Source organism: Paroedura picta, chromosome 4 (assembly GCF_049243985.1).
Source record: "Paroedura picta isolate Pp20150507F chromosome 4, Ppicta_v3.0, whole genome shotgun sequence".
NCBI classification, from domain to species: Eukaryota; Metazoa; Chordata; class Lepidosauria; order Squamata; family Gekkonidae; genus Paroedura; species Paroedura picta.
Genome location: NC_135372.1, coordinates 11,437,081 through 11,460,309, shown reverse-complemented (window position 1 = coordinate 11,460,309; position 23,229 = coordinate 11,437,081). Strand labels below are relative to the sequence as shown.

General features: G+C 50.4%; 1 protein-coding gene across 2 annotated transcripts in view; it reads left to right on the top strand.

The window, feature by feature from the left end:
* Positions 1 to 23,229, top strand: part of ANO8 (anoctamin 8) — a 54,423-nt gene that overhangs the window by 19,870 nt on the left and 11,324 nt on the right. Inside the window, exons 3-13 of one of the 2 annotated variants that reach the window (XM_077331890.1) lie at positions 1,150 to 1,282; positions 1,845 to 1,983; positions 2,543 to 2,639; positions 3,668 to 3,784; positions 6,735 to 6,862; positions 11,997 to 12,191; positions 12,387 to 12,539; positions 13,740 to 13,866; positions 15,536 to 15,591; positions 16,808 to 16,882; positions 22,448 to 23,209. In XM_077331890.1, coding sequence (XP_077188005.1) covers positions 1,150 to 1,282; positions 1,845 to 1,983; positions 2,543 to 2,639; positions 3,668 to 3,784; positions 6,735 to 6,862; positions 11,997 to 12,191; positions 12,387 to 12,539; positions 13,740 to 13,866; positions 15,536 to 15,591; positions 16,808 to 16,882; positions 22,448 to 23,209 — 1,982 coding nt within the window. The remainder of the gene's footprint in view (positions 1 to 1,149; positions 1,283 to 1,844; positions 1,984 to 2,542; positions 2,640 to 3,667; positions 3,785 to 6,734; positions 6,863 to 11,996; positions 12,192 to 12,386; positions 12,540 to 13,739; positions 13,867 to 15,535; positions 15,592 to 16,807; positions 16,883 to 22,447; positions 23,210 to 23,229) is intronic. The other variant, XM_077331891.1, reaches the window with a different exon arrangement.

Below are 23,229 nucleotides of genomic sequence, written 5' to 3'. Positions count from 1 at the left end.
GCAGCCTGATTGGGTGGCCTTAAATTGTGAGGCCCAAAAGGTCATTGTGAGGTCCAAAAGGTCATTAGGCCATTTATTATAGTTACACATGCTTAATATTAAGAGTGTTCACTGTCATACTAAAATGTCATACTAGAAAGCTCCCAGCCACACCTTGAGTTCTTGTGAACTGCTCTGAACTGTAAAGGAGGGTGGTATAAAAATGTAATAAATAAACTAGAAGACTTGGCTCTTATGTGCCACTTTTCTCTGCTGGAAGGAGTCTCAAAGCACCTTACAGTCGCCTTCCCTTTCCTCTCCTCACAAGAGACACCCTGTGAGGGAGGTGAGGCTCAGAGAGCCCTGAGATTACTGAAGAAGAAGAGTTGGTTCTTATATGCCGCTTTTCTCCACCCGAAGGAGTCTCAAAGCGGCTTACAGTCGCCTTCCCTTTCCTCTCCCCACAACAGACACCCTGTGAGGTGGGTGAGGCTGAGAGAGCCCTGATATTACTGAAGAAGAAGAGGAGTTGGTTCTTATATGCCGCTTTTCTCCACCCGAAGGAGTCTCAAAGCGGCTTACAGTCGCCTTCCCTTCCTCTCCCCACAACAGACACCCTGTGAGGTGGGTGAGGTTGAGAGAGCCCTGATATTACTGCTCAGTCAGAACAGCTTTATCGGAACCGTGATGAGCCCAAGGTCACCCAGCTGGATACATGTGAGAGAGGAGCAACAATCAAACCTGGCCCACCAGATTAGAAGTCCGCACTCCTAACCACTACGCCAAGCAGGCTATCTGCGATAGAAATGAGTAAGAATCCAGGACCAGCTTCACCTCTAACACAATTTGTAGCTAGGAGCTTTCTTGAGTCCCTGCTCCCTTTTTTGGATCCAAAGCTCCTCCCTTGCCCCAAATGTGGCTAGACTTGCAAGTGCTGCTGAATTCTCATTTATTTCTCCTGCTCCAGACAGACCAACCCGACCACCCATCTGGATCTGTCTGCATTAAAAATAACTAACAGGTTTCTTTTAAAAATGGATGCCTTTGACACATTTTTCTAATCCAAAGCATTCCTAATCCAAGTATTCCTAACCTACCATGTTCATTTGACGACTTGCCCCCTTGGGGTGTTTTCTTCCTGTTTCCCTTCCCCCAACTGCCCCCCACCAGACACGACGGATGACCACACTCTCCTGTGGCTGCTGAACCACATTCGGCTGGGAATCCCTGAGCTCATTGTCCAGATCCGACACCACAAGCACACGCGAGTCTACGCCCTCTTCGTCACGGCTACTTATGAGAGGCAGGTCCCACCGCGAGGGGTGGGGGCGGGAGGGGGGAGGCGCAGGCTGAGGAGGTGAGCTTCAGAGGTCGAGGGAGAAAGGGATGGGTGGGCAGCCTTCTGTGCATCCGTGCCGTTCGGATGGGGGAAGAAGACCTTCCGGAAGATTTAAGGGGACTCCAACGTCACAATAGTCCCCCAGGATACCTTCCTCTGCCAGGGAGGGGAAGCATCCTGGGGAAGCCACATAACCCAAGGAGACCTCTCAGGAAGTGGCCGACAAGCAGAAACCCTTGGCAAGTTATCATTAGAGACAGGAAAACAAAAATTTCTACACTTCAGTCACCCCTGAAACAGTAAACACTCAGTCTTTGAGGCTGTCACACTGCTGTGGTTGGACTCAGACCAAGGAGACATGCACCGAAATGCCTCCTTTGACCGCAGAGCTCATGGGCTGATCTTGGGCTTTTCTCAGCATGACCTACCTCAAAGACTGTTGGGGGATGGGGAATACATGTCTGTCGCCACTCTGAAGAGAGCACCTGATGGGAACTGGAGTTCCCCCCACTCCTTTCCTTGGCAGCTTGTTACGAGGTGCAGACGAGATTGGCCTGCGGAAGCCAGTGAAGGCAGAATTTGGGGGAGGCACACGCAGCTTCTCTTGTGAGGAGGATTACATCTACGAGAACATTGAGAATGAGCTGCATTTTTTCACTTCTCAGGTGAGTCTTCCCCCCCCCCCCCCCGCAACCCCCTCCAGCCAGGCTGCTGGTCAAGAAGAGCCACTTCATGGAGGGCGAGCAGCTCCCTACAGCTGAGGCAGAATGGATTTCTTGATAAGTTCTTCTGAAGGAGGACAATGGCCTATCAGAATCAGGCTTTTCGGGGCTGATGCCGCCCTAGAGGTTCCATTTAGCTCCCCAGAGCAGATTTTAGACCTTTCTCCCACCCTGATTCTGCCTCCTCCTCCTCCTCCTTCTAAAAACCTCAGCAGTGTGGTTGTTGCCACAAATCTGCATGGGCGAGGAGTCATTCCTGAACTTGCTGAGGCAGGTGGTTTGGCTCCCTCCATTCGGGAACAATCCACCCCGCCTTCCCTTGGCCCTGAGGGTTGTGTGCTTTTCCTGTTTCTTGGCCAGTCCGGCATGCTGGGGGTGTGGATATCAGCAGCCCTCAGGCGCAGAGTCTGGCCCGGGGGTCCTCTGTGGTGTGGGGGAGGCGGAACGGGAAGCTGGTGATCCCAGGCAGCTCACCGCTGATCCTGCCCCGTGTCATCTGCAGGAACGGCAGACCATCATCAGGTATTGGTTGGAGAACCTGCGAGCCAAACAAGGCGAGGTGCTGCATAACATCCACTTCCTGGAGGGGCAGCCAATCAGTGAGTGAGAACGGGGACCCGAAGGGGAGGGGGTTGGGGATGGAACACCTTGGAACACCTTGGAGGGCCCATATCCAACCTGTGCTGAGGCAGCTGCATTGATTGCCGGTTGCAGCCTGATCAAGTTCAAGGTTTTGGTCTTGACCTTTAAGGCCATCTGTGGTCTGGGCCCGTCATATCTGTGGGACTGCCTATCTTCTTATGCCCCCACAAGGGCTTTGTGCTCTGCAGGTATGAATCTGTTGGAGGTTCCTGACCCGAGAGATGTTCACCTGGCTTTGACCGGGGCCAGGGCATTTTGGTCCTGGCCCCTACCTGGTGGAATGAGCTCCCAGGAGAGCTGCGGGCCCTGTTGGAACTTTCCTCAGGGCCTGCAGAATGGAGCTCTTCTACCAGGTTTTTGGTTGAAGCCGGAGCACAAGAGACCTGGGCCCCCTCAGAGGATCAAGCTCCCCCTGAGATGGTTCCCCCCAAAACACTAGTTTTTGGAAAGACTGGGAGGGGGGAGGGAGTTTGTTGCCATCTTGTAATGGGTGATAAATTATTGTTTTTTTTGTTTTTGTTTTATTGTGGGGTGAGCCACTTGGGAGTGGCGGTATAGAATTTGAAATATATATATATAAATTACTTACTTATTTACTTACTTATTTTCTTCCTGGTACCTCAAAGCCTGAAAAATATTTTAGTGGTACCTGCATGGTTAAAGGTTGGAAAAGGCTGGGCTGGAAGGGGAGTGTATGTCTGAATTCTCCACCCCACCCCTCAAAATAACTGTGCATAGAAAAGGGAGCCTGACGAGGAAGGGGGCAAGTGCTTTTTCCGTCCACAGGAGTAGGATTCTGATATGCACCCTGACACCATAATGGTTTGGTCCAGGGAGAACCATCCCCCTTGAACTGGTGCCTGACCTGGCCCTGGATCTCCTTGGGGGCTTTGTTGGTCTTGTTGGGAGTGATCCACTGTGGCCCGCAGGGGAGCTGAGCTCCTGCTCTGCTTTGCCCTTCATCTTTTCCCTGATTTTTTTGCAGTCCCGGAATTGACTGCCCGCGGCATCCTCCGGCAGGTCTTCCCCATCCATGAGCAACGGATCCTCAACCGACTGATGAAGTCCTGGGTGCAAGCCATCTGCGAGCCGCAGCCCTTGGGTACGTGGCCAGTCGAGGAGACCTGGGGCCAGGTGTTCACTCACCCAAAGTCCCAGAGCTCATGTCGTCTGCACAGTGGCACATCTCAGGTTTCACCTCCTTGCTAACAGAGAGAGATAGACAGACAGACAGACAGAGAGAGAGAGAGAGAGAGAGAGAGACAGAGACAGAGAAAGAGACAGAGAGGCAGAGAGAGAGGGAGGCAGATGTGATACACATTTGTAACTGCATTGCCTGGATGACAAGCATGGGGCACGAATGGAGAGTAAATGGAGAGCCAGTTTGGTGTAGTGGTTAGGAGTGCGGACTTCTAATCTGGCATGCCAGGTTCGATTCTGTGCTCCCCCACATGCTGCCAGCTGGGTGACCTTGGGCTCGCCACGGCACTGATAAAACTGTTCTGACCGGGCAGTGATATCAGGGCTCTCTCAGCTTCACCTCCTTCACAGGTTGTCTCTTGTGGGGAGAGGAAAGGGAAGGCGACTGTAAGCCGCTTTGAGCCTCCTTCGGGTAGGGAAAAGCGGCATATAAGAACCAACTCTTCTTCTTCTTCTTCTTCTAAAACTCAGCTGGAACTGTCAAGGTTGTGTTTGCAGCACTTCTCACCAGACACAGCTTGGAAAGGCAGCTAGACTGCATTCCAACAAGAGCAATATATCCAAGGCAGTTCCAACATGCAGGGGCAGTATTCAGTTGCAAACCCCTAGTTTAATTTGGCCCCAAAATGTGCAGCTAGTCTTGGAAAAACCCAGGGGAAGGACGGTGGAGTGCATGTGTCCTGAGCGGGGGAAGAGGCATGTCTATTTATGGCAAGTCTGGAGTGTAGCAGGAGATCCTGGGGCTGCCTGGCCTCCAAGCAGAGACATTTGTAGGTGGTTTGCCATGGCCTGCCTCTGCTTCTTGACCCTAGTGCTCATGACATCCAAATACTTGGAGGTCTCCCACCCAAATACCAGCCAGGGTTCCAATGAGATCGGACTTCCCTAGGGGATCCAAGTTCGGGATGGGGGTTGGGCAGTGAAGGAAGGTGGGGGCTGCCAGGTGAGGGAGCCAGGGACTTGTGTTTCCAGATAGTGCAGGGGAGAGAATACAAAGATGGGAGGTGAAGTCTGGGAGAGGGCAAGTTTTATGGGGCCTGCCTTGACAGGTCAGTGTTGGTGGACAAAAGTCTTTAGGGAAAACCTAAGATTTGCACCTTTTCTGTCAGCAGCTAGGAAACAGAACTCGGGGTATGGATGTATCTGTGAGGGAGATGCTAAGAGATGAAGTTGTCCTCTCGAATGAGGATTTGATAATCTTCCAGGCCAGGTGCTGTGTGGGGAGATGTGCTTAAGTGGCGCACCATGGGGCATTCTTGCCCTCCACACCTCAGTTGTTTGCTGTGGCCTGTGCAGAGAGCCATTGGAGGGAGACTCCAATATGCCATGTGCTGGGCTTTCCCCCCGGGAGCCCTGGATTGTTCATCAGGAGTTTGGCTGGCCTGCGGGTTGCCCTGGACATAAATACCCCTTCCATTTCTAGGGGAGTTATGGGGGTCAGAGACCTCAGCACTGAGGGAGCTGTGGGTGACAGTCACACCTCCTGCTGGGAGGTGAAGCACTCGCAGTTTTAAAGGTTCATTTCTAAATGAATACAAAAGCAAACTTAAAAAGACCTTTTGTGGGCGTAACTGAAACTTGCAGGAGAAAGAACATGCCTGTTTTGCCTCTAATGGTCACAGTACAATGTGCCGCCTTTAATTTCCTCAAGAATGCCATTCCCTTTCTCTCCGTATAAAACATGGCAGGGGGTGTCCCTTGAGGAGGGAGGGGTACAGTGCCTGGAGTTTTACTTCAAGCCAGGTTGAAAAAGCAGCCATGTTTCCCCTCCGTCGTAGCCCATGGAATCAAATCTCTAATGACACACACAAACAACAAAAAGCCAAGCAGAGGAAGTTCTCACTGAGCTCTGAGGAAGGGGCCTTGAGGGGCTTCCATTCTACTGCTCTGCAAAGCTCATGGGCTGTGGGGCATCCACTAAGATCTGCTAGACGCCTGATCATACATTGGGAAGGAAGAAGGGTGGCCAAGAGAGGCATTAGAGAGCAGGCTGTGTGCATCAGTTTTCTTTGTGCTGAGATGGAGGGTGTGAGTCTGTGGTTCATTAAAAAAAAATAATGGCAAGATCCTGAATGATAAGGACACAGGAACAGGTGTGATCCACCCCACACCTTTCAAAGTAGGTGTCAAAGGGGATTTCTTTTTATGGTGGATGGAGAAAGAATCCCCCAATTATAAACCCTAAAAGAGGCGAAATGTATTTTATCCCTCAAAATGACTCTCCTGGCAGGTGCATATTGAAGCAGAGGGCTAGCACCAGTTTGGCCCTGTCCAAAATCCTTGGAGCAATTAGGGGGGAGGGGGGGGGACACGGGAATGATACTGGCCCGAGGTCCAAATCATCCGTATCAGGTGGGGGTCAGATGCATGAGCTGAGGAGCTGATGCTTTTTTGTTTCTTGTTCTCTTGCGGATTGTTATTGGTATTCTTTTTGTTTTGCACGTTTTCTTTGCTTAGTTTCTTTCCCAGATGCTCTATTACAGGGGTAGTCAAACTGCGGCCCTCTAGATGTCCATGGACTACGATTCCCAGGAGCCCCCTGCCAGCGTACGCTGGCAGGGGGCTCCTGGGAATTGTAGTCCATGGATACCTGGAGGGCCGCAGTTTGACTACCCCTGCTCTATTATATACAGCTGATCCTCAGACTCTTGTAGCTTTCAGCAGGAATCACTCTATCCAAGGTCTGGCCTGGCCTGGCCCGCTTGCAAAGGGGTCTGTGCTTCCCAAATGGGAATCCTTTAAGGAGTTGCGCTCATGAAGTCCAGTCTGCTTGGGCCAAGGCGGGGGGAGGGGGGTTGGCCCCTGAACTCTTGCCCTGCTGATGTTGCCGCTTTCTTCTCCCACCTCCCCAGATGAAATCTGCGAGTACTTTGGTGTCAAGATTGCCATGTACTTTGCGTGGCTGGGCTTCTACACATCAGCCATGGTGTACCCTGCGGTCTTCGGTTCGCTTCTTTATACCTTCACAGAGAACGACCAGGTGAGAGCCTGGCCCTGGGGAGGAGGGTCCCCTCAGTGGCAGCAGGGGGGGGAAGGGGGAGTTGAACAGCCCGGAGCCAGGCACCTACTGCCTCCCACACGCTGGTCTCTTCCAAAAGGATGGAATCTTCACCATTCTCACAACTGATCTGGTGTGCTCCTTTCAGGACGTTTGGAGTCCTTGTTTCATCAGTACCCTAATGGTTAATGACTACAAGCACACGTCACCAGGTGTTGTCTGTAGTTGGCTTGGTTCGGAGAAAAGCCAAAAATAAGGCCCAAGTCTGATGGTACAAAAGCAGGTGATAATATTTTTATTACTCAATTACATTTTCAAAAATGGCTTGTGCATTCTGCTAGCAGGCTTTGCCAATTGTTCATCTTGCAGCCAAAATAAATAAAAGATCTTTTTGGAAACTTGACTGAGTAATAAATTCTATTTTTACTTTCTTTTGCACCATTGGCCCTATTTTTTTTATCTCCTGTGACTGGTGTGGCCCTTTTATTTTCTGATTCCGAGTAAAGCAGTGCAGGGACTGGCATTTCATACAAGAAACTTCATCCTGTCTCTGAAGCACCACGGCCATTTCAATGTGGGTTGCTTCCGCGCTCTTTTTTTGCCTTGCAGTCTTTCTTACCATTCCCTGGATGTTCTAATTTGAGTGCTATAGTGCTAAAGCGATACAGTCTCCCATGGAGTCAAGGCATCTAAACAGTGCTGCTGTAACACTGGAGTGCTGCTATGCTGGTTTAGCACTGTAGCATTAAACTGGTTTAGCGCTATAGCAACGTAGGAAGTGCTAGATGTTTTAAACAGCACACCACAGCTATTCAGAAGCTTGTGAAGAGGTGACAATGGAAGAAAGTAGTGGAGTGGTTAGGAGTGCAGACTTCTAATCTGGCATGCTGGGTTTGATTCTGCACTCCCCAACATACAACCAGCTGGGTGACCTTGGGCTCGCCACGGCACTGATAAAACTGTTCTGACCGAGCAGCGATACCAGGGCTCTTTCAGCCTCACCCACCCCACAGGGTGTCAGTGGTGGGAAGAGGAAAGGGAAGGCGATTGTAAGCCACTTTGAGACTCCTTCGGGTAGAGAAAAGTGGCATATAAGAACCAACCCTTCTTCTTCTTCAGTAATCTCAGGGCTCTCTCAGCCTCCCCTCCCTCACAGGGTGTCTGTTGTGGGGAAAGGAAAGGGAAGGTGATTGTAAGCCGCTTTGAGCCTCCTTCGGGTAGAGAAAAGCGGCATATAAGAACCAACTCTTCTTCTTCTTCTAGTTTTCTAAAATGGCATGGCCCAGCTTTGCTAACAGGATGCAAGTGGCTTTGTATGAACAGGGAATTAAAATCCATTAGCAGCCGGTTGCTAAAAGAGTTGTGTTTGCACTGGCATAAAAACCCATTAGCAACCTGATACTAAAATGGGTGATGAAGACTGCCTGAAAGGGACCTAAAGTGGAATGTCTAAAGCAGAGTTTTGAAATATATACAATGGAAGCCCAGGTCACAAAGGTAGCACGGCTGACATTTTACCACCTCTGCCAAGCCAAGCTACTAGAACCCTACCTGGTTCCAGAGCACCTAGCCACAGTGATCTATGTGACAGTCACCTCTAGGCTGGACTTCTGCAACTCACTCTATGCAGGCCAACCCTTATCCTTGTTCTGGAAACTACAACTGGTGCAGAATGCTGCGGCCAGGATTCTCACTCAGACATCATGGAGATCCCACATCCGGCCGGCACTCCAGAAACTTGGCTGGCTCCCCATTGAATTCCGGATTAAGCTTAAGGTTTTGGTAATCAGTTTTAAGGCCATACGCAGTCTATACCCCCAAAAGAGCCTTACGCTCTGCCACCTCCAACCGGCTGCAGATCCCTGACCCCAAAGAAACACATCGGACCAAGAAGGCCCAGCCCTCCACTTGATGGAATGAGCTCCCTGAAGAGATCAGGGCCCTGCCCGAACTTCCACAATTCCGCAGGGTTTGCAAGAGGGAGCTCCTCCATGAGGCCAACTGACGCAAACATCTGCTGGTTTTCAGACGCCCTTCCATGACTGACCAACCTGCTCTGCCCAGGGATTGTCACTGTTCTGGCTGTCATGATTATGTTATGTTATGCCATGTTATGTTATGACAGTTATTTATTGCATTGTTATAATATTCCATGTGAGCATTCCACAATGTTTAATGTAAGCTGCCCAGAGCCATAGGGAAGGGCGGTATAGAAATCTAAATAAATAAATAAACAGCCATTCCCCTCCTGCAACATGTAATTTGGACATTGGTGCTTGCCCATAAGGCCCTTGGCAGTCCGGGTCCTGCGTACCGGAGAGACCGCCTTTCTGTCTTCACCCCCCTGTAGAGCGTTACACTCCGCTAATACCAACCAACTGGTGGTCCCAGTTCAGGTACGTTTGGCCTCAACCTGGACGGAAATTTCCCAGCCTCCTGCCTGGTGGAATGAGCTCCTGAAACACAATGGAGCTCTTCTGCCAGGCCTTTGGCTGGGGCCAAAGCTAAATAACATTTACCTATTCTACCCACCCACCTACTAGTTACCAACATTGAGTAGAAGAAGCCCCAAATTACTGCCAGGCTGCCTGCTCTGAGGGGTGAGAGACCATTGCTGATTTTAACCTATTTGTGTCAACAACTTTTAAAATTAATTCTAAGCCCAAATTTTACTTTGCTTTAACTTATTGTATTATTTTTATCGTGCACCCCCTGAGCCAGCTCACTGGCCTATATAGGGTGGTATAGAAGTCAAATAAATACATAATTGCTTTTATGATGATCGTTATGCATGGTAGATGTCAATTGTTATGCTTTTTGATAACAGATTTGCTCATTATGCATGCATAACAGGGCTATTTGTTCCTCGTAGTATCTGAGTGGAACAGTTGCCCTAGCATCAGCAGTTGTGAGGGAGAGCCTGCTTGGCCAGATGCAGAAATTAGTCAGCTCTCTGCCCCAGGGAGGTAGCAGTGGAAGCATAGGGCAGATGGCTGAAGGTGTGGGGAGGAGGGAAGGGCGATGGGTCATGGTGGTACTGCTTCACGCATCCTGTCAACCTGAATTGATGCATGATTCCGGGGGAGTTGCTGTGTCAGTCTGAAGCGGCAGAACAAAGTTTGAGTCCAGGGGCACCTTGAAGACCAACCCAGTTGGAGTGTTCCATGTGCACATTCCTGGGGCCACAAAAGCTTATTTCCAGAATTAAACTTTGTTGGCCTTAAATAGAGCCTCTTGTGGCGCAGGGTGGTAAGGCAGCAGAAATGTTGTCTGAAGCTGTCTGTCCATGAGGCTGGCAGTTCAATCCCAGCAGCCAGCTCAAGGTTGATTCAGCCTTCCATCCTTCCGAGGTCGGTAAAATGAGTACCCAGCTTGCTGCTGGGGGGTAAACGGTAATGACTGGGGAAGGCACTGGCAAACCACCCCGTATTGAGTCTGCCATGAAAACGCTGGAGGGCGTCACCCCAAGGGTCAGGCATGACCCGGTGCTTGCACAGGGGATACCTTTACCTTTACCTGGCCTTAACGGTGCCCCTGGACTCAAACTTTGATCTGATGCATGCTTACTCAGAAGTAATTCCTCCTGAGTCCAAGGGCTTCTTCTCTCAAGGACGTGTATGTTTTGGATGGGGAACCAGGTGGTCTTAAAAGCCAGTGTTGCACTGTGGTCAGAGTGTCCAGTTACAGCCTGAGAGACCCAAATTCAAACCTCCACTCTGCCCTGGAAGGTGGCCAGGTGACCTTGGGCCGTCACACACTTTCCGCCTAACCTACTTTGCAGGGTGATTTGAGAATAGAATGGAGGAAAGAGGACGGATGCTAAATTAAACAGAAATAAAGTCAGGTGGCCTCACAACAGTTGCCGGCAGGGGAGGCATGGGAAGGAAAGAGGGGAAGGGAGGAGTCCTTAGAAGGAGCAGGCAAACAGCAAGGAGGGGAGCAGAGAAGGATTTCAGGGGAGAGCTGGCTGAAAAAGAGAATCTGTGGCAGGGATCTAGTGGCAGGGGGTGTGACCGCAGGGGCACTGCAGGGTGAGTCCAGCAGCCCATAGGCCCTTCTCTTGCCTAAGATAAAGGTAAAGGTATCGCCTGTGCAAGCACCGGGTCATGTCTGACCCTTGGGGTGACGCCCTCTAGCGTTTTCATGGCAGACTCAATATGGGGTGGTTTGCCAGTGCCTTCCCCAGTCATTACCGTTTACCCCCCAGCAAGCTGGGTACTCATTTTACCGACCTCGGAAGGATGGAAGGCTGAGTCAACCTTGAGCCGGCTGCTGGGATCGAACCCCCAGCCTCATGGGCAGACAGCTTCAGACAGCATTTCTGCTGCCTTACCATTCTGAGCCACACGAGGCTCTTCTCTTGCCTAAACATGAGGCCTAAATATGGGGCTGGCTTGAGCATCCAGTTTGCTCTGAGGATGTAAAAACTGTTTTGCTGAGTCCTACTCCAGGGGATCTAGCTAGGCTCCCAAGTCTGGGTTGGGAAATTTTGGGAGATTTGGGGGGAGGAGCCTGGGGCAAGGAAAGGCTGCTGTTTTCTCCCACAAAACTGATCTCTGTTGTCTGGAGTTGGCACGAACCTGGATTCAAGCAGTGACCTGTGAGAAGCCCAGAGTCTCCAGCTGGAACACTGAGCTGGGCTGCTTCACTTCATGGAGGAGTTATTGAGGCTAATAACCATGGACTGACTTATCTATGAATTTGCCCAGTCTTCCTTTTTTAAAAAAAAGACAAGGACCTGCGTTTATCACAACCACTGGGTCTTGTGTCATTGAGTGCCACCAGCTGCTTCTGCATAGTGCTCCACACTGGTCCAGATCCACTTGTTTTTGGAGGTAGATTTGGAGGGCTAATCGGAGCCTCCATAGGCAGAGGCAGTGTACCTCTGCATGTGTCACTTGGGAGAGGGGGACTAGCAGAGGCCTCCTGCCTTCCTGCAGCTTTTGAGCTGCCCTCTGGCCTCTGCCTGCTGGGCTGTACCAGATCTGGTCTTATCCATCCAGGGCTGCTCGTGTGGATTTTGTGCCCGGCCCTGGAAATGCACAACGATTGCAGCCCTGCTGGGGGGATGGGGGCTGACTGGCCGGGCTCTCGGGGCTCCCCTCCTGCCTCTCAGCCTCCTTTGCTTCCGTGCCCTCCCCCCACCCAGACCAGCCGGGACGTTTGCTGCGTGGTCTTCGCCATCTTCAACGTCATCTGGTCCACGCTGTTCCTAGAAGAGTGGAAGCGCCGGGGGGCCGAGTTCGCCTACAAGTGGGGGACCCTGGACACACCCGCAGAGTCCATTGAAGAGCCTCGGCCGCAATTCCGGGTCAGTTGGGGGCCACAGAGCAAGGGACTGGAGACCCAGGGTGGGGGGAGGTCTTCAGTTGGTGGCCTGGGGCCTGGAGCAGGAAGGAAAACCCTGGGCCCTGGCCCCCAGAATCCTGCGTTTGAGAGTCTCTGTACTTGAATGCTCTCTGGCCACAACTTGTCTACTCTCCGTCACGCCCGGCTTCCCTTGCAGGGCGTGAAGCGCATCAGCCCAGTGACCAACGCCGAGGAGTTTTATTACCCTCCGTGGAAGCGACTGCTGTTCCAGTGCCTGGTCAGCCTCCCCGTCTGCCTCTTTTGCCTCTCTTTTGTCTTCCTCGCCATGCTGGGCTGCTTCGAGCTGCAGGTGAGGGTGCCCAGCTCCTCCGGGAGAGCAGCAGAAAGAAACACGGCACAATTCAGAGGTGGGAGGGTGTTTAGGTTGTTAGCTTTCCAGGCTCCCGCACAAGACACTGCAGTGTGCCCTGGCTCAGATGACCTGAAATCAAAAAGGTTAGACAAACACACGGATCAGTAAATTAGCCATGACAGCTAAATGGAGCCTCCATAATCAGAGACAGTATACCTCTGAGTGGGAGGGAGCCAATTACAGTGAAGCCTTTTGCACCTAGTTTGTTGGATTCTTCAAAGCATCAGGTCAAAGCAAGGAGAGACTCTTCACCCCTGGTTTCTAGAAAGAGTTAGAAAGCTGTTCTCTTTCGAGAGCTTTTCAGTGACTCTCAGGGTCATTGTTGGCCTATTGTTTGTTTTTAAGCACTTTCAGATTTAACATTGATTTCCCCTGTTCTGGGATGAAAGTGCAGCATTCCTTTTGTCAGCTGCCTTGAGCCCTTTTTAGGGAAAGGTGGGGCAAAAACAGATACGTTTGGGGATATGAGAGGACAGAGGCTTCGCTCCTGTGATGTCGTTCCCCTGATGGCTGTGCTGGAGGCGTCTGGCAGGGGCTCATGGGAATTGTAGTCCATGGACATCTGGAGGGCCACAGTTTGACTACCCCTGCTTTAGAGGCTCCTCGGAGGCCGACTCTGGATAACTAGCAGAGTCACTGAGTTCTTTGAAACCAACAGCCTTGGAAGGGAGCAGACTTAGAAGGGAACCCCCCAGGGCTCCTTAGCAGGAAACAGCAAATCAGGTTTCAAACTGGTCTCAAACTGGGTTGAATCTGCCATTCGTTTGAATCTCCAAGGCATTACACCTTGGTGAGATCCCTTCCCAGCCTGATCCTCCTCAGTCTCCAGCCTTGGATCTCCAAGTTTCCCAACCCTGAACTGGCAACCTTAATTGTGCACAAGGGAAAGGGGTGGGATGGGGGGATTGCAGTGAGGATTTTCAACCCAAAAGAGCCTGGAAGGGAAATCCAGAATCGTTTTGACTTTCTTGACCTCTGACAGATGTGGAGCATAAAAAGCTCACCATTGATGTGGCTTCTGGCGTTCTAAGCCTGAGCTTCCATAGGCAGCGTGACCTCCAAGCCTCATGGATGGGGCAGAGGGCTTCCCATCACCCCCGCCTGCTGCCCATTGTGTCTTCTTCTTTCCCCATCCAGGAGTTTGTGCTGAGCATCAAAGAGCTTCCCCGTATTGTGCGCTTCTTGCCGAAGATCATGCTTGCCGTCATTGTCACTGCCTGCGACGAAGTTTACAAGAAAATTGCCTACTGGCTCAATGACATGGGTGATTGCTCACAAACAGACCCAGCTTTTCCGGCCCTCCCCACTTACACTGAATTATCTTTCCCTCGGCTAAATTGCATGCTTGAGTATTCACGTTCTGAATGCAGGGATTTTGCCGTGGAGGCCTGTTAGCGTCTCTTGGCAGGAGTCATTGTTGTGCAAGTGAACCACTCAGGCGAAAGGTTTGCCCTCGAGATTCTCTAAGTGAGGGTGTCTGGATCGATGCAGCTAAATGGAGCCTCCAGATCCAGAGGTAGTGTACCCTGCGGAACCAAATCCTAGGCACATAAAGCATGGGAGGATGTTTATCTCAAGAAGTATCTCCCTTGGGCGACAGGAGTGCTGGATTGTTTTATTTCTTTATTTAAAATATATATTGAACGGCTAGTTATCTTTCTTCCTTACAGAGCTCAAGACTGCTTTAATTAAATGCTGCCCTAAATAAAACCAACTTCAGCTTCTTCCTAAAATTAGAGGGGGCCAGGGGTCCCTCCCTGGGGAGGTGGTCCCATGATCGTGTGGTATCTTTGATGGTGGGGTCGGTCAGGAAACTCCCTGAACTCTTTATTCCTCGGTAGAAATGTGTGGGAGAAGACGGTCCTTCCAATACCCTGGTCCCAAGCCATGTAGATAGATTTGATCAGGGGTCCCCAGCACAGTGCTTATTGGTGCCACAGCCCCTCCTTCCTGGGGCCACGTAGGGCTTTTTCCTCGAGAGTCTTCCGATTGGCCGTTGGAGATCTAATTCAGATTATTTAAAATTGTTGCTTTGGCAACAGATGTCACCCCAACACAAGGGTCTTTACTACATAACTGAAGCCATTTTGTGGCAGCCTCCGTCTCCTGCAGCGGCCATTTTGTGGCAGGCTCCTCCCACTATGCTATGTCAGAATTCCAAAAAGTGCCCACAGGCTGAAAAAGCTTAGGGCCCCGTGGATGAGATTGAGCTTTGATCGTTACTTAAATTTTAGAAGGATACTGTTTGCTAGATTTTAAATCAGGGGTAGTCAAACTGCGGCCCTCCAGATGTCCGTGGACTACAATTCCCAGGAGCCTCAGGGAGTGCTGGCAAGGGCTCATGGGGATTGTAGTCCATGGACATCTGGAGGGCCACAGTTTGACTACCCCTGATTTAAATCGTGTAGAACAGGGGTGGGCAGTCTGTGGCCCTCCAGATATCCATGGACTACAATTCCCAGGAGCCTCAGGGAGTGCTGGCAAGGGCTCATGGGGATTGTAGTCCATGGACATCTGGAGGGCCGCAGTTTGACTACCCCTGATTTAAATCGTGTAGAACAGGGGTGGGCAGTCTGTGGCCCTCCAGATGTCCATGGACTACAATTCCCATGAGCCTCAGGGAGTGCTGGCAAGGGCTCATGGGGATTGTAGTCCATGGACACCTGGAGGGCCACAGATTTCCCACCCCTGGTGCAGAACATTTGACAGGTTCACAGGCAAGCACTAACCAATGTCAAATCACTGGTGGCCAGGAATATACTGGAAGAGAAACTCAGGGGGTAGGGGTGGCGTGTGAGGAGATTGATCGGTCTGGATCATTTTGTGTCCCAAGTTGTTTGCATGCCAGGAATTCACCCCTTGAGCAGGACTTAAGAGGCCCTGCTTCTATTCTGCTTCTTCCTCACCCGCTGCTTTTCTTTTTCTTCCGGCAGAAAATTATCGCTTGCAGAGTGCCTATGAAAAACACCTCATCATTAAAATGGTCTTGGTAAGTTGGGCTGCTTTGCAGGGCTTGGGGTAAATCTAGTCCCCCACCCCACATGCTAGCTTAGCCAGCTTTAAGAAACTTGACAGGGGATGGCTTGCCATGAGAGCTAAATTAAACCTCCATTTTCTGAGGCAGGACATTGCTCTTTCTCCCTGATTTGTGGGCTCTTTAAGAGGGCCGGTGAGCTGAGGCTTCAGCGGGTCAGCATTAGGATTGCCAGTCCCCAATTTGGGCTTAGGGATCCCCCAGTTTGGAGCCTCTCCCCCTGTTTTTGGGTTCTCTGGAACTTACCTGGGACAGGAAGAGCAGAAGCAGGAAGTAAACGTGATGTGGTGGCACTTCCGGAAGCAATGTAGCCACAATGGTGATGTCGGGGGGGGGGGTGATGGACTGAGTTTGGGGCAAAACTCTATGGTAAGAAGTCAATTCTACCATAGAGTTCTTGCCCAAAAGCCAGAGTGTCACCCCTGAAGTTGCCAATGTGCTGATGTGTCGACACATTGTGTTAATCTTGAGTACTCCTCATGCACACCCTAGACAACCCTAGCTGGCATGCAGGTGAACCCTGTGGAGCCCACATTCAGGGCCTGTATCTAGCCAGGTCAGGGTTCAAGGGAGAGTGCACAGAGTGGGCCGGGGGGGAGGGGTGGAGCTGCAGGGAGCAAGTTCAGCCAGGGGCCTGGATTGCGGTGGTTAATTGTCAGGCTAGGCTCTGAGAGATCTGGGTTTGAATTCTAGATCTGCCACAAAAGCTCACTGGATGACCCTAGGCTAGAAGTGGCCAAATTGCGGCTCTCCAGATGTCCATGGACTGCAATTCCCATCAGCCCCTGTGCAGGGGTAGTTCATGAACATCTGGAGAGCCGCCTTTTGGCCAGTCTTGCCTTAGCCCAGGGGTAGTCAAACTGCGGCCCTCCAGATGTCCATGGACTACAATTCCCAGGAGCCCCCTGCCAGCATTCGCTGGCAGGGGCTCATGGGAATTGTGGTCCATGGACATCTGGAGGGCCGCAGTTTGACTACCCCTGCCTTAGCCTGTCACATTCTTTCTGCAACAACTACTCACAGGGCTGTTGTCAGGATAGTGTAAGCCAGTTTGAGTTCCCCTTAGGAAGAAAGGCCATTTACGAAGGATTTAAATAAACAAGATTTCCTCCAACAGTCCTGCAACTCTGTTTCTCTTCTTTCCCACCCCCCCCCTCTATTTTTTCCACAGTTTCAGTTTGTAAATTCATACCTAAGTCTTTTTTACATCGGATTCTACCTCAAGGATATGGAGCGCCTCAAAGAGGTATGACCATCCTAGGCCTGGAACTCAGAGGCATCAAACGGGGGCAGCGGGACGGGGAGAGCTCCAGGTGCCAAAGACTCTCAGCTCTCACCTGGGGCAGTCACAGCAGACTGAGACCACGCTGGGCTTCCGGACGGGCACCGGAGTGGGAATGGCCATGTGGTCCTGCTTCCCCCTCGGACTTGTGGGCAAAAACGTCTTCCTAATCTGCTCCCACCTTTTCCAAACAGAATACCGTTCATTTCTTGGTTTCTGCAGCATGTTTTATGTGTGGATTTATAATTTATAGAATGTTTAGTTTTGAACGGAAGAATCCTGGCCTGAAAGCCACATCTTGAATGGCCAGCCTTCTTGTGTCCATCTTCCAGTTTGGGCTGATTCTGACTTTATTTTAAAATTTAATTTTGATTTCCATCCCCGTCTCCCTCCCTCCCTCCTTCTCTCTCTTTCTCCCACCCCCCCAATCCCATCATGCACAGCTCCTGCTCATCTTTTCTCTCTTCCAAAGTCTGGTGCGTCAGCTCAAAGACGCTCTCCTCCCTTCTGTCCTCCTGCAGCTCCACCTCTCCCTCATCTCCTTTAAGAACCTGCTGAGTTTTGGCTGGCAGTCGGGCGCCTCCAAAGTAGGAGCCGGGTGCAAGACCAAGTGGGCCAGGGCGGGGGAAGCTGGATGGGTCCAAATCTCTCTGTGTTGCAGGACTCCCCCACCCCAACAGTTCAGCACCAGGGCAGGAAATAGCTGGAGGTTTGGAGACAGAAATTGAGGCAGGCAGAGTTTGGGAAGGGGAGGGAGTTCATCAGGTTTGCGACGCTGTAGTTTCCACCCTCCAAAACTGACCTTCTCCTCCCCCGGGACGGTTCTGCGTAGTCCGGAGTTCAGTGGCCGTTCCAGATCTCTCGGCACTACCTGCAGGTTGGTAATGCTGTTGGCCAGGTAGGTTGCATCTGCATAGCTGGGCCGCTGGGATTTGTCTTTGGGTGAAAAGGAATCCCTTGAGGAATAATGGCATGGAAAATATGGAGCATGAAAAGTATGGAGTTAGAGCACTGGGCCAGCATTTGGGAGACATGGGTGCACGTCCTTGCTTGGCCATGAAGCTACCTGGGTGACCTTGGAGCCAGCACCCCTCTTTCCATCTAGCCTACCTTTGCAGGCTTGTTGTGAGAATAAGTTCGGGGTAGAGAGAACCACCTGAGCCTCTCTGAGCCCCTTTGAGGAAAGGCAAGATGCAGCACACACGTTGTGGGCTCCCGAGGGCTTTCAGCCTGGATTTCTTAAAATACATATGCACGCTGGTCTGCTGAAGGGCTGGGTGGGCATGCTAGGGGATTAGGAAATGCAGGTGTGATGTGGAGGAAGTGGAGGGACAGGCACTTTCCTCTCCTGTATCTGAGGGCCATGGAGCTGCCCACTGTTGGAAACAGAATGTTGGGTTGGTCTGTCCAAGCAGGTAGGGTTGCCAACTATGGGTTCGGAAATCCCTGGAGGTGGAGCCTGAGGAGGCTGGGATTAAGGGGATGACAGGGCCCCTGGCAGAATGGAGCCCACCTTCCGCAGATGCCATTTTCGGCTGCCGTTTTCTCCAGGCTCCCTGACTTTGTTAATCTGGAGATCAACTGTAATGGCAGCAGAGGTTTGGAAAAACAAAAATATAGTGAGCCGAACAGCGCAGGTAGCAAGTAATGCAGAAAACCATAAAGAAGAAGAAGAAGAATTGGTTCTTATATGCCGCTTTTCCCTACCCGAAGGAGGCTCAAAGCGGCTTCCCTTTTCTCTCCCCACAACAGACACCCTGTGAGGTGGGTGAGGCTGAGAGAGCCCTGATATTACTGAAGAAGAAGAGTTGGTTCCTAGATGCCGCTTTTCCCTACCCGAAGGAGTCTCAAAGTGGCTTACAGTCGCCTTCCCTTTCTTCTCCCCACAACAGACACCCTGTGAGGTAGATGAGGCTGAGAGAGCCCTGATATCACTGCCCGGTCAGAACAGTTTTATCAGTGCCGTGGTGAGCCCAAGGTCACCCAGCTGGTTGCATGTGGAGGAGTGCAGAATCGAACCCAGCATGCCAGATTAGAAGTCTGCACTCCTAACCACTACACCAAACTGACTCTCAAAAGGGCAATAAAGATACTGAAAGCGCTCAATCTTGATTATTTAATGTCGTTCTGAATAAGTAAAAATTGGCATTTTCATATATCTATATCTATCCACATCTATATCTACAATAAATACATAATCACCAGTAAAGTTACATGATCACCAGTAAACAAAATGTACATTTATGAAACACACAAAAAACATTTTTTACCTGCGCCTAGTGGCTTTCCTGTGAGCCACAAACACACAAGGAGTTTTTGACCAGCGTCTGGCTTCTTGGAAAGTAATTCGTTACTGCAAGCTTCAGATGTTAATTATCTCACTGGAAAGCGATCTTAAATAGTTCCAACCAGGTGAATTCAATACGTAGTGGTACATTCTTGTTACAGTAAACCTTAAGCTACAATGTATATTTAATGATGACTATTAAATTTTATGCAGATGAATATGATTATGAAAAATCCATTTCATTAGGAGCTAGGGAATTTAAAAAGTGAATGAAAGCAGTTTTTTTCTGCACTGTTAGGTGCTCAGTGTCAACTTTTTCATAAGCTTTGGAATTAACAACCTCTGAAATTATAAACTGAAACTCATCAGAGGTGTCATCTGCTACCGAATCTAATGAGCTACTGAAAGTGCCTCTTTCACGTGATTCCTAATTCTGGATCTATAATCACCAATTCTTAATTTAATTCATCTGTTTGATTTTCCAATCCAGTTCTTAGTGCTACGATTAGAGAAATGTGTGAGTTCCAAGCTAAAGTTATTTTCTGCAAAAGAAATAATGTTTGTCTCCCATGCATATTTACACACAATACAGTGGTGATGTTTAAAGTGGACACCGAATCGCTCATGTCTGTGTCGCCATCTTGACAATCTGCATGTAAAATAAAATTACCAAATGCAAATCCTTAGATAGGATTTCTAAAGCTCCCAGAACCAAACTTTTGACCAAACAACTGAAACCTGTTAAACCAGTAGTAAATTGGCTTCTGAATTTTTTTTCTACTTGCCACTGATTTAAAGAAAATCATAATAAAAGGTAAAGGTAAAGGTATCCCCTGTGCAAGCACTGGGTCATGTCTGACCCTTGGGGTGATGCCCTCTAGCGTTTTCTTGGCAGACTCAATACGGGGTGGTTTGCCAGTGCCTTCCACAGTCATGACCGTTTACCCCCCAGCAAGCAAGCTGGGTACTCATTTTACCGACCTCGGAAGGATGGAAGGCTGAGTCAACCTTGAGCCAGTTGCTGGGATCGAACTCCCAGCCTCATGGTCAGAGCTTCAGACAGCATGTCTGCTGCCTTACCACTCTGTGCCACAAGAGGCTCTTCAAAATCATAATAAATAGTATATTTTAAGGGAGGCCCTGGCAGAAACCACAAATTGGTCTGAAGAGATCTAAACCTGTTAGAAATATGCTTTTCAGGCCAATGTGTGGTTTCTGCTCACATCCCAGGGTCTCCCTTAAAATATACCAGGCTGGAGCTTCGTTATACTATTTTTAGCTGAAAGATCCCGTGCTAAAATATTTAATGATGGTTAGTGATGGAGTTCCTTTTAATCCTAGTGAAAAGACTGAAGGGTATATTCTAGGGTTGTGCGCTTCAGCCACCTCGGTGATCTCCGAAGGCCGAAGTGACACGTAGGAGGGCAGCACCATGGCACAGAGAGGAGGGGTGGTGGTTGGCAGCATGCCAGCCAGCGGCAGTGGCCCTCCTCTCTCTGCCATGGCGCTGGCCGCTTCAGGCTTCGGTGATCGCATCATGTATAAATTGGCTATGCTGGGTGCAATTGTACTCCCCCCAACAGATAAAATGGCTTTCTAAATCTGAAAAAAATATGTTTGAGGCAGATGTCCAACAGGTCAAGTATAAAATTGGCAGGTGGAAAACTATTCTGTGGCATGCCAGAGCTTGATCAACCACAATCCTTGCTTCCTCTGAAATACAAGGGAGCATCTTTCGTAAATGATTTAATGTGGTATCTTACTAGTGATTCTAATGAGGCGTTAACCCCTGAAATTATAGGTCTGACAGGAGATAATTCACCAGGTTTCTTCACCTTATGAACTTTTGGACTGGAGAGAGAGAGAGAAATTAGAATCCTTTATTGGCATAACAAACCATAATCCAGAGAGAACAAAACCCGAATATCAGAGAAAACTTATACAAGGACACGTTCCTGCCTCAACAAACATCAGTTGTTTATTTTCAGCATATTCCCTAGAGCCTCTTGTGCCACAGAATGGTAAGGCAGCAGAAATGCTGTCTGAAAGCTCTGCCCATGAGGCTGGGAGTTCGATCCCAGCAGCCGGCTCAAGGTTGACTCCGCCTTCCATCCTTCCGAGGTCGGTAAAATGAGTACCCAGCTTGCTAGGGGGTAAACGGTAATGACTGGGGAAGGCACTGGCAAACCACCCCGTATTGAGTCTACCATGAAAACGCTAGAGGGCGTCACCCCAAGGGTCAGACATGACCCGGTGCTTGCACAGGGGATACCTTTACCTTTAACCACAATCCTAGCAAGTTTATAAGGATCTTGTTCAGATAACAATGATTTTATAATGAGGGATTTGGAACTGCATTTGGAGTGTAGATCTACCAAATAGCTATGAATAGCAGCTTGTTAGGCCAAAAGAGCCGGGCAGTCCAATACAAGAGTGTCCAGGAGTGTCACAGCCATGTAGGCAGTATCTGTCAGATGCAGATTTTTGGTGAAACCTTCCCCAAGTCACACTAGAGGTAAAGGAATGGACTCTTGCTAGTAAAAGGGCCCTTGCTAGTAAGTGGGAGTAGATATGATGGGAAGGTTTTGTATTTTGGAAAAATATCCCAGAACTGGGAGGAGCTTTTGGAATAGCATGAAAAACAGGAACGCTGGGGTGCTGGTTGAACAAAAACCGAAACGTTCTCTTATTGATATAATTCAATGACCTACCTTCAGTTTGGTGTAGTGGTTAGGAGTGCGGACTTCTAATCTGGCATGCCGGGTTCGATTCTGCGCTCCCCCACATGCAACCAGCTGGGTGACCTTGGACTCGCCACGGCACTGATAAAACTGTTCTGACCGGGCAGTGATATCAGCGCTTTCTCAGCCTCACCCACCTCACAGGGTGTCTGTTGTGGGGAGAAGAAAGGGAAGGCGACTATAAGCCGCTTTGAGCCTCCTTCGGGTAGGGAAAAGCGGCATATAAGAACCAACTCTTCTTCTTCTTCTTCTTCTTCATTGAAGATAGTCTTAATAACAAATGTAATTTTGGGATCCACTTGTGTCATGCCAATGAACATAAGAGTTATCCTCATTTACACAATATGTTCACAGCCGTGTATTTAAATTGCACGTACCCAGGTGTTCAGGTGGGTGAAGGAGCCGTTTTAGTGTGGAAAGGCCCTCAGCTCCGTTCCCTCCCATGCAAGTGGCTCACATGTGGCCCTGTCTTTCTCCCTTCCTCTCCTGCCCTTCCTGCAGATGCTGGCCACCCTGCTCATCACCCGCCAGTTCCTACAGAATATCAAGGAGGTCTCTCAGCCGCACCTCTACAGCAAATTCAAGCGGGGGGACTTCAGTGTCCAAAACCTCCGTGACATCGTCCACACTGTTTTCCGGCTGCTCACCCAGAAGTACAACTTGGCTAGACCTCCAGGGGCCGACCCTCAGCCCCGACGAGGCCACCCGCAGGCGGGACATGGGCCAGAGCCCCCCGAGGCAGCAGACGGGGTCCCCAAGGGGGAGAAGAAATGCCTGAACGGCGGGTGCGGGGTTCCCGAAGAAGAGGACGAAGAGGACAAAAAGGAGTCTGATTCGGAAGATGAGAGCATCCTGGACTGTGGGCTGAAGCTCAAGAAGGTGAGCTTCATTGAGAAGGCCGACCGGAAGTCTGGGGAACTCAGGGGCCTGGAGGAGGTCAGCTTCCTGGAAGAAGGGAGCCCCACCATGGTGGAAAAGGGGATGGACCCGGCCTCCGTGTTCGAACTGTGCGAAGATGATGAGGAGTGCGATGGGGCATCGGGGAGCCCCGTGAAGGGTCCACCAGAGGCTAAAGAACCTGTAGTTGTCATGCGAGCCCGGAGGCCTCGAGGCGCCAAGAACCCAGAGGAAGGTGAGGAGGAGGAAGACGAGGAGGAGGAGGAGCGGAAGCCCACCAGGACCTCGTGGATTGACCCGCCAGAGGAGAACTACACCACGCAACTGGCCCAGGCTGAAGTGGAGAGCTGCATGAAGAAATACGAGGTCAGATGCAAATAGGGGAA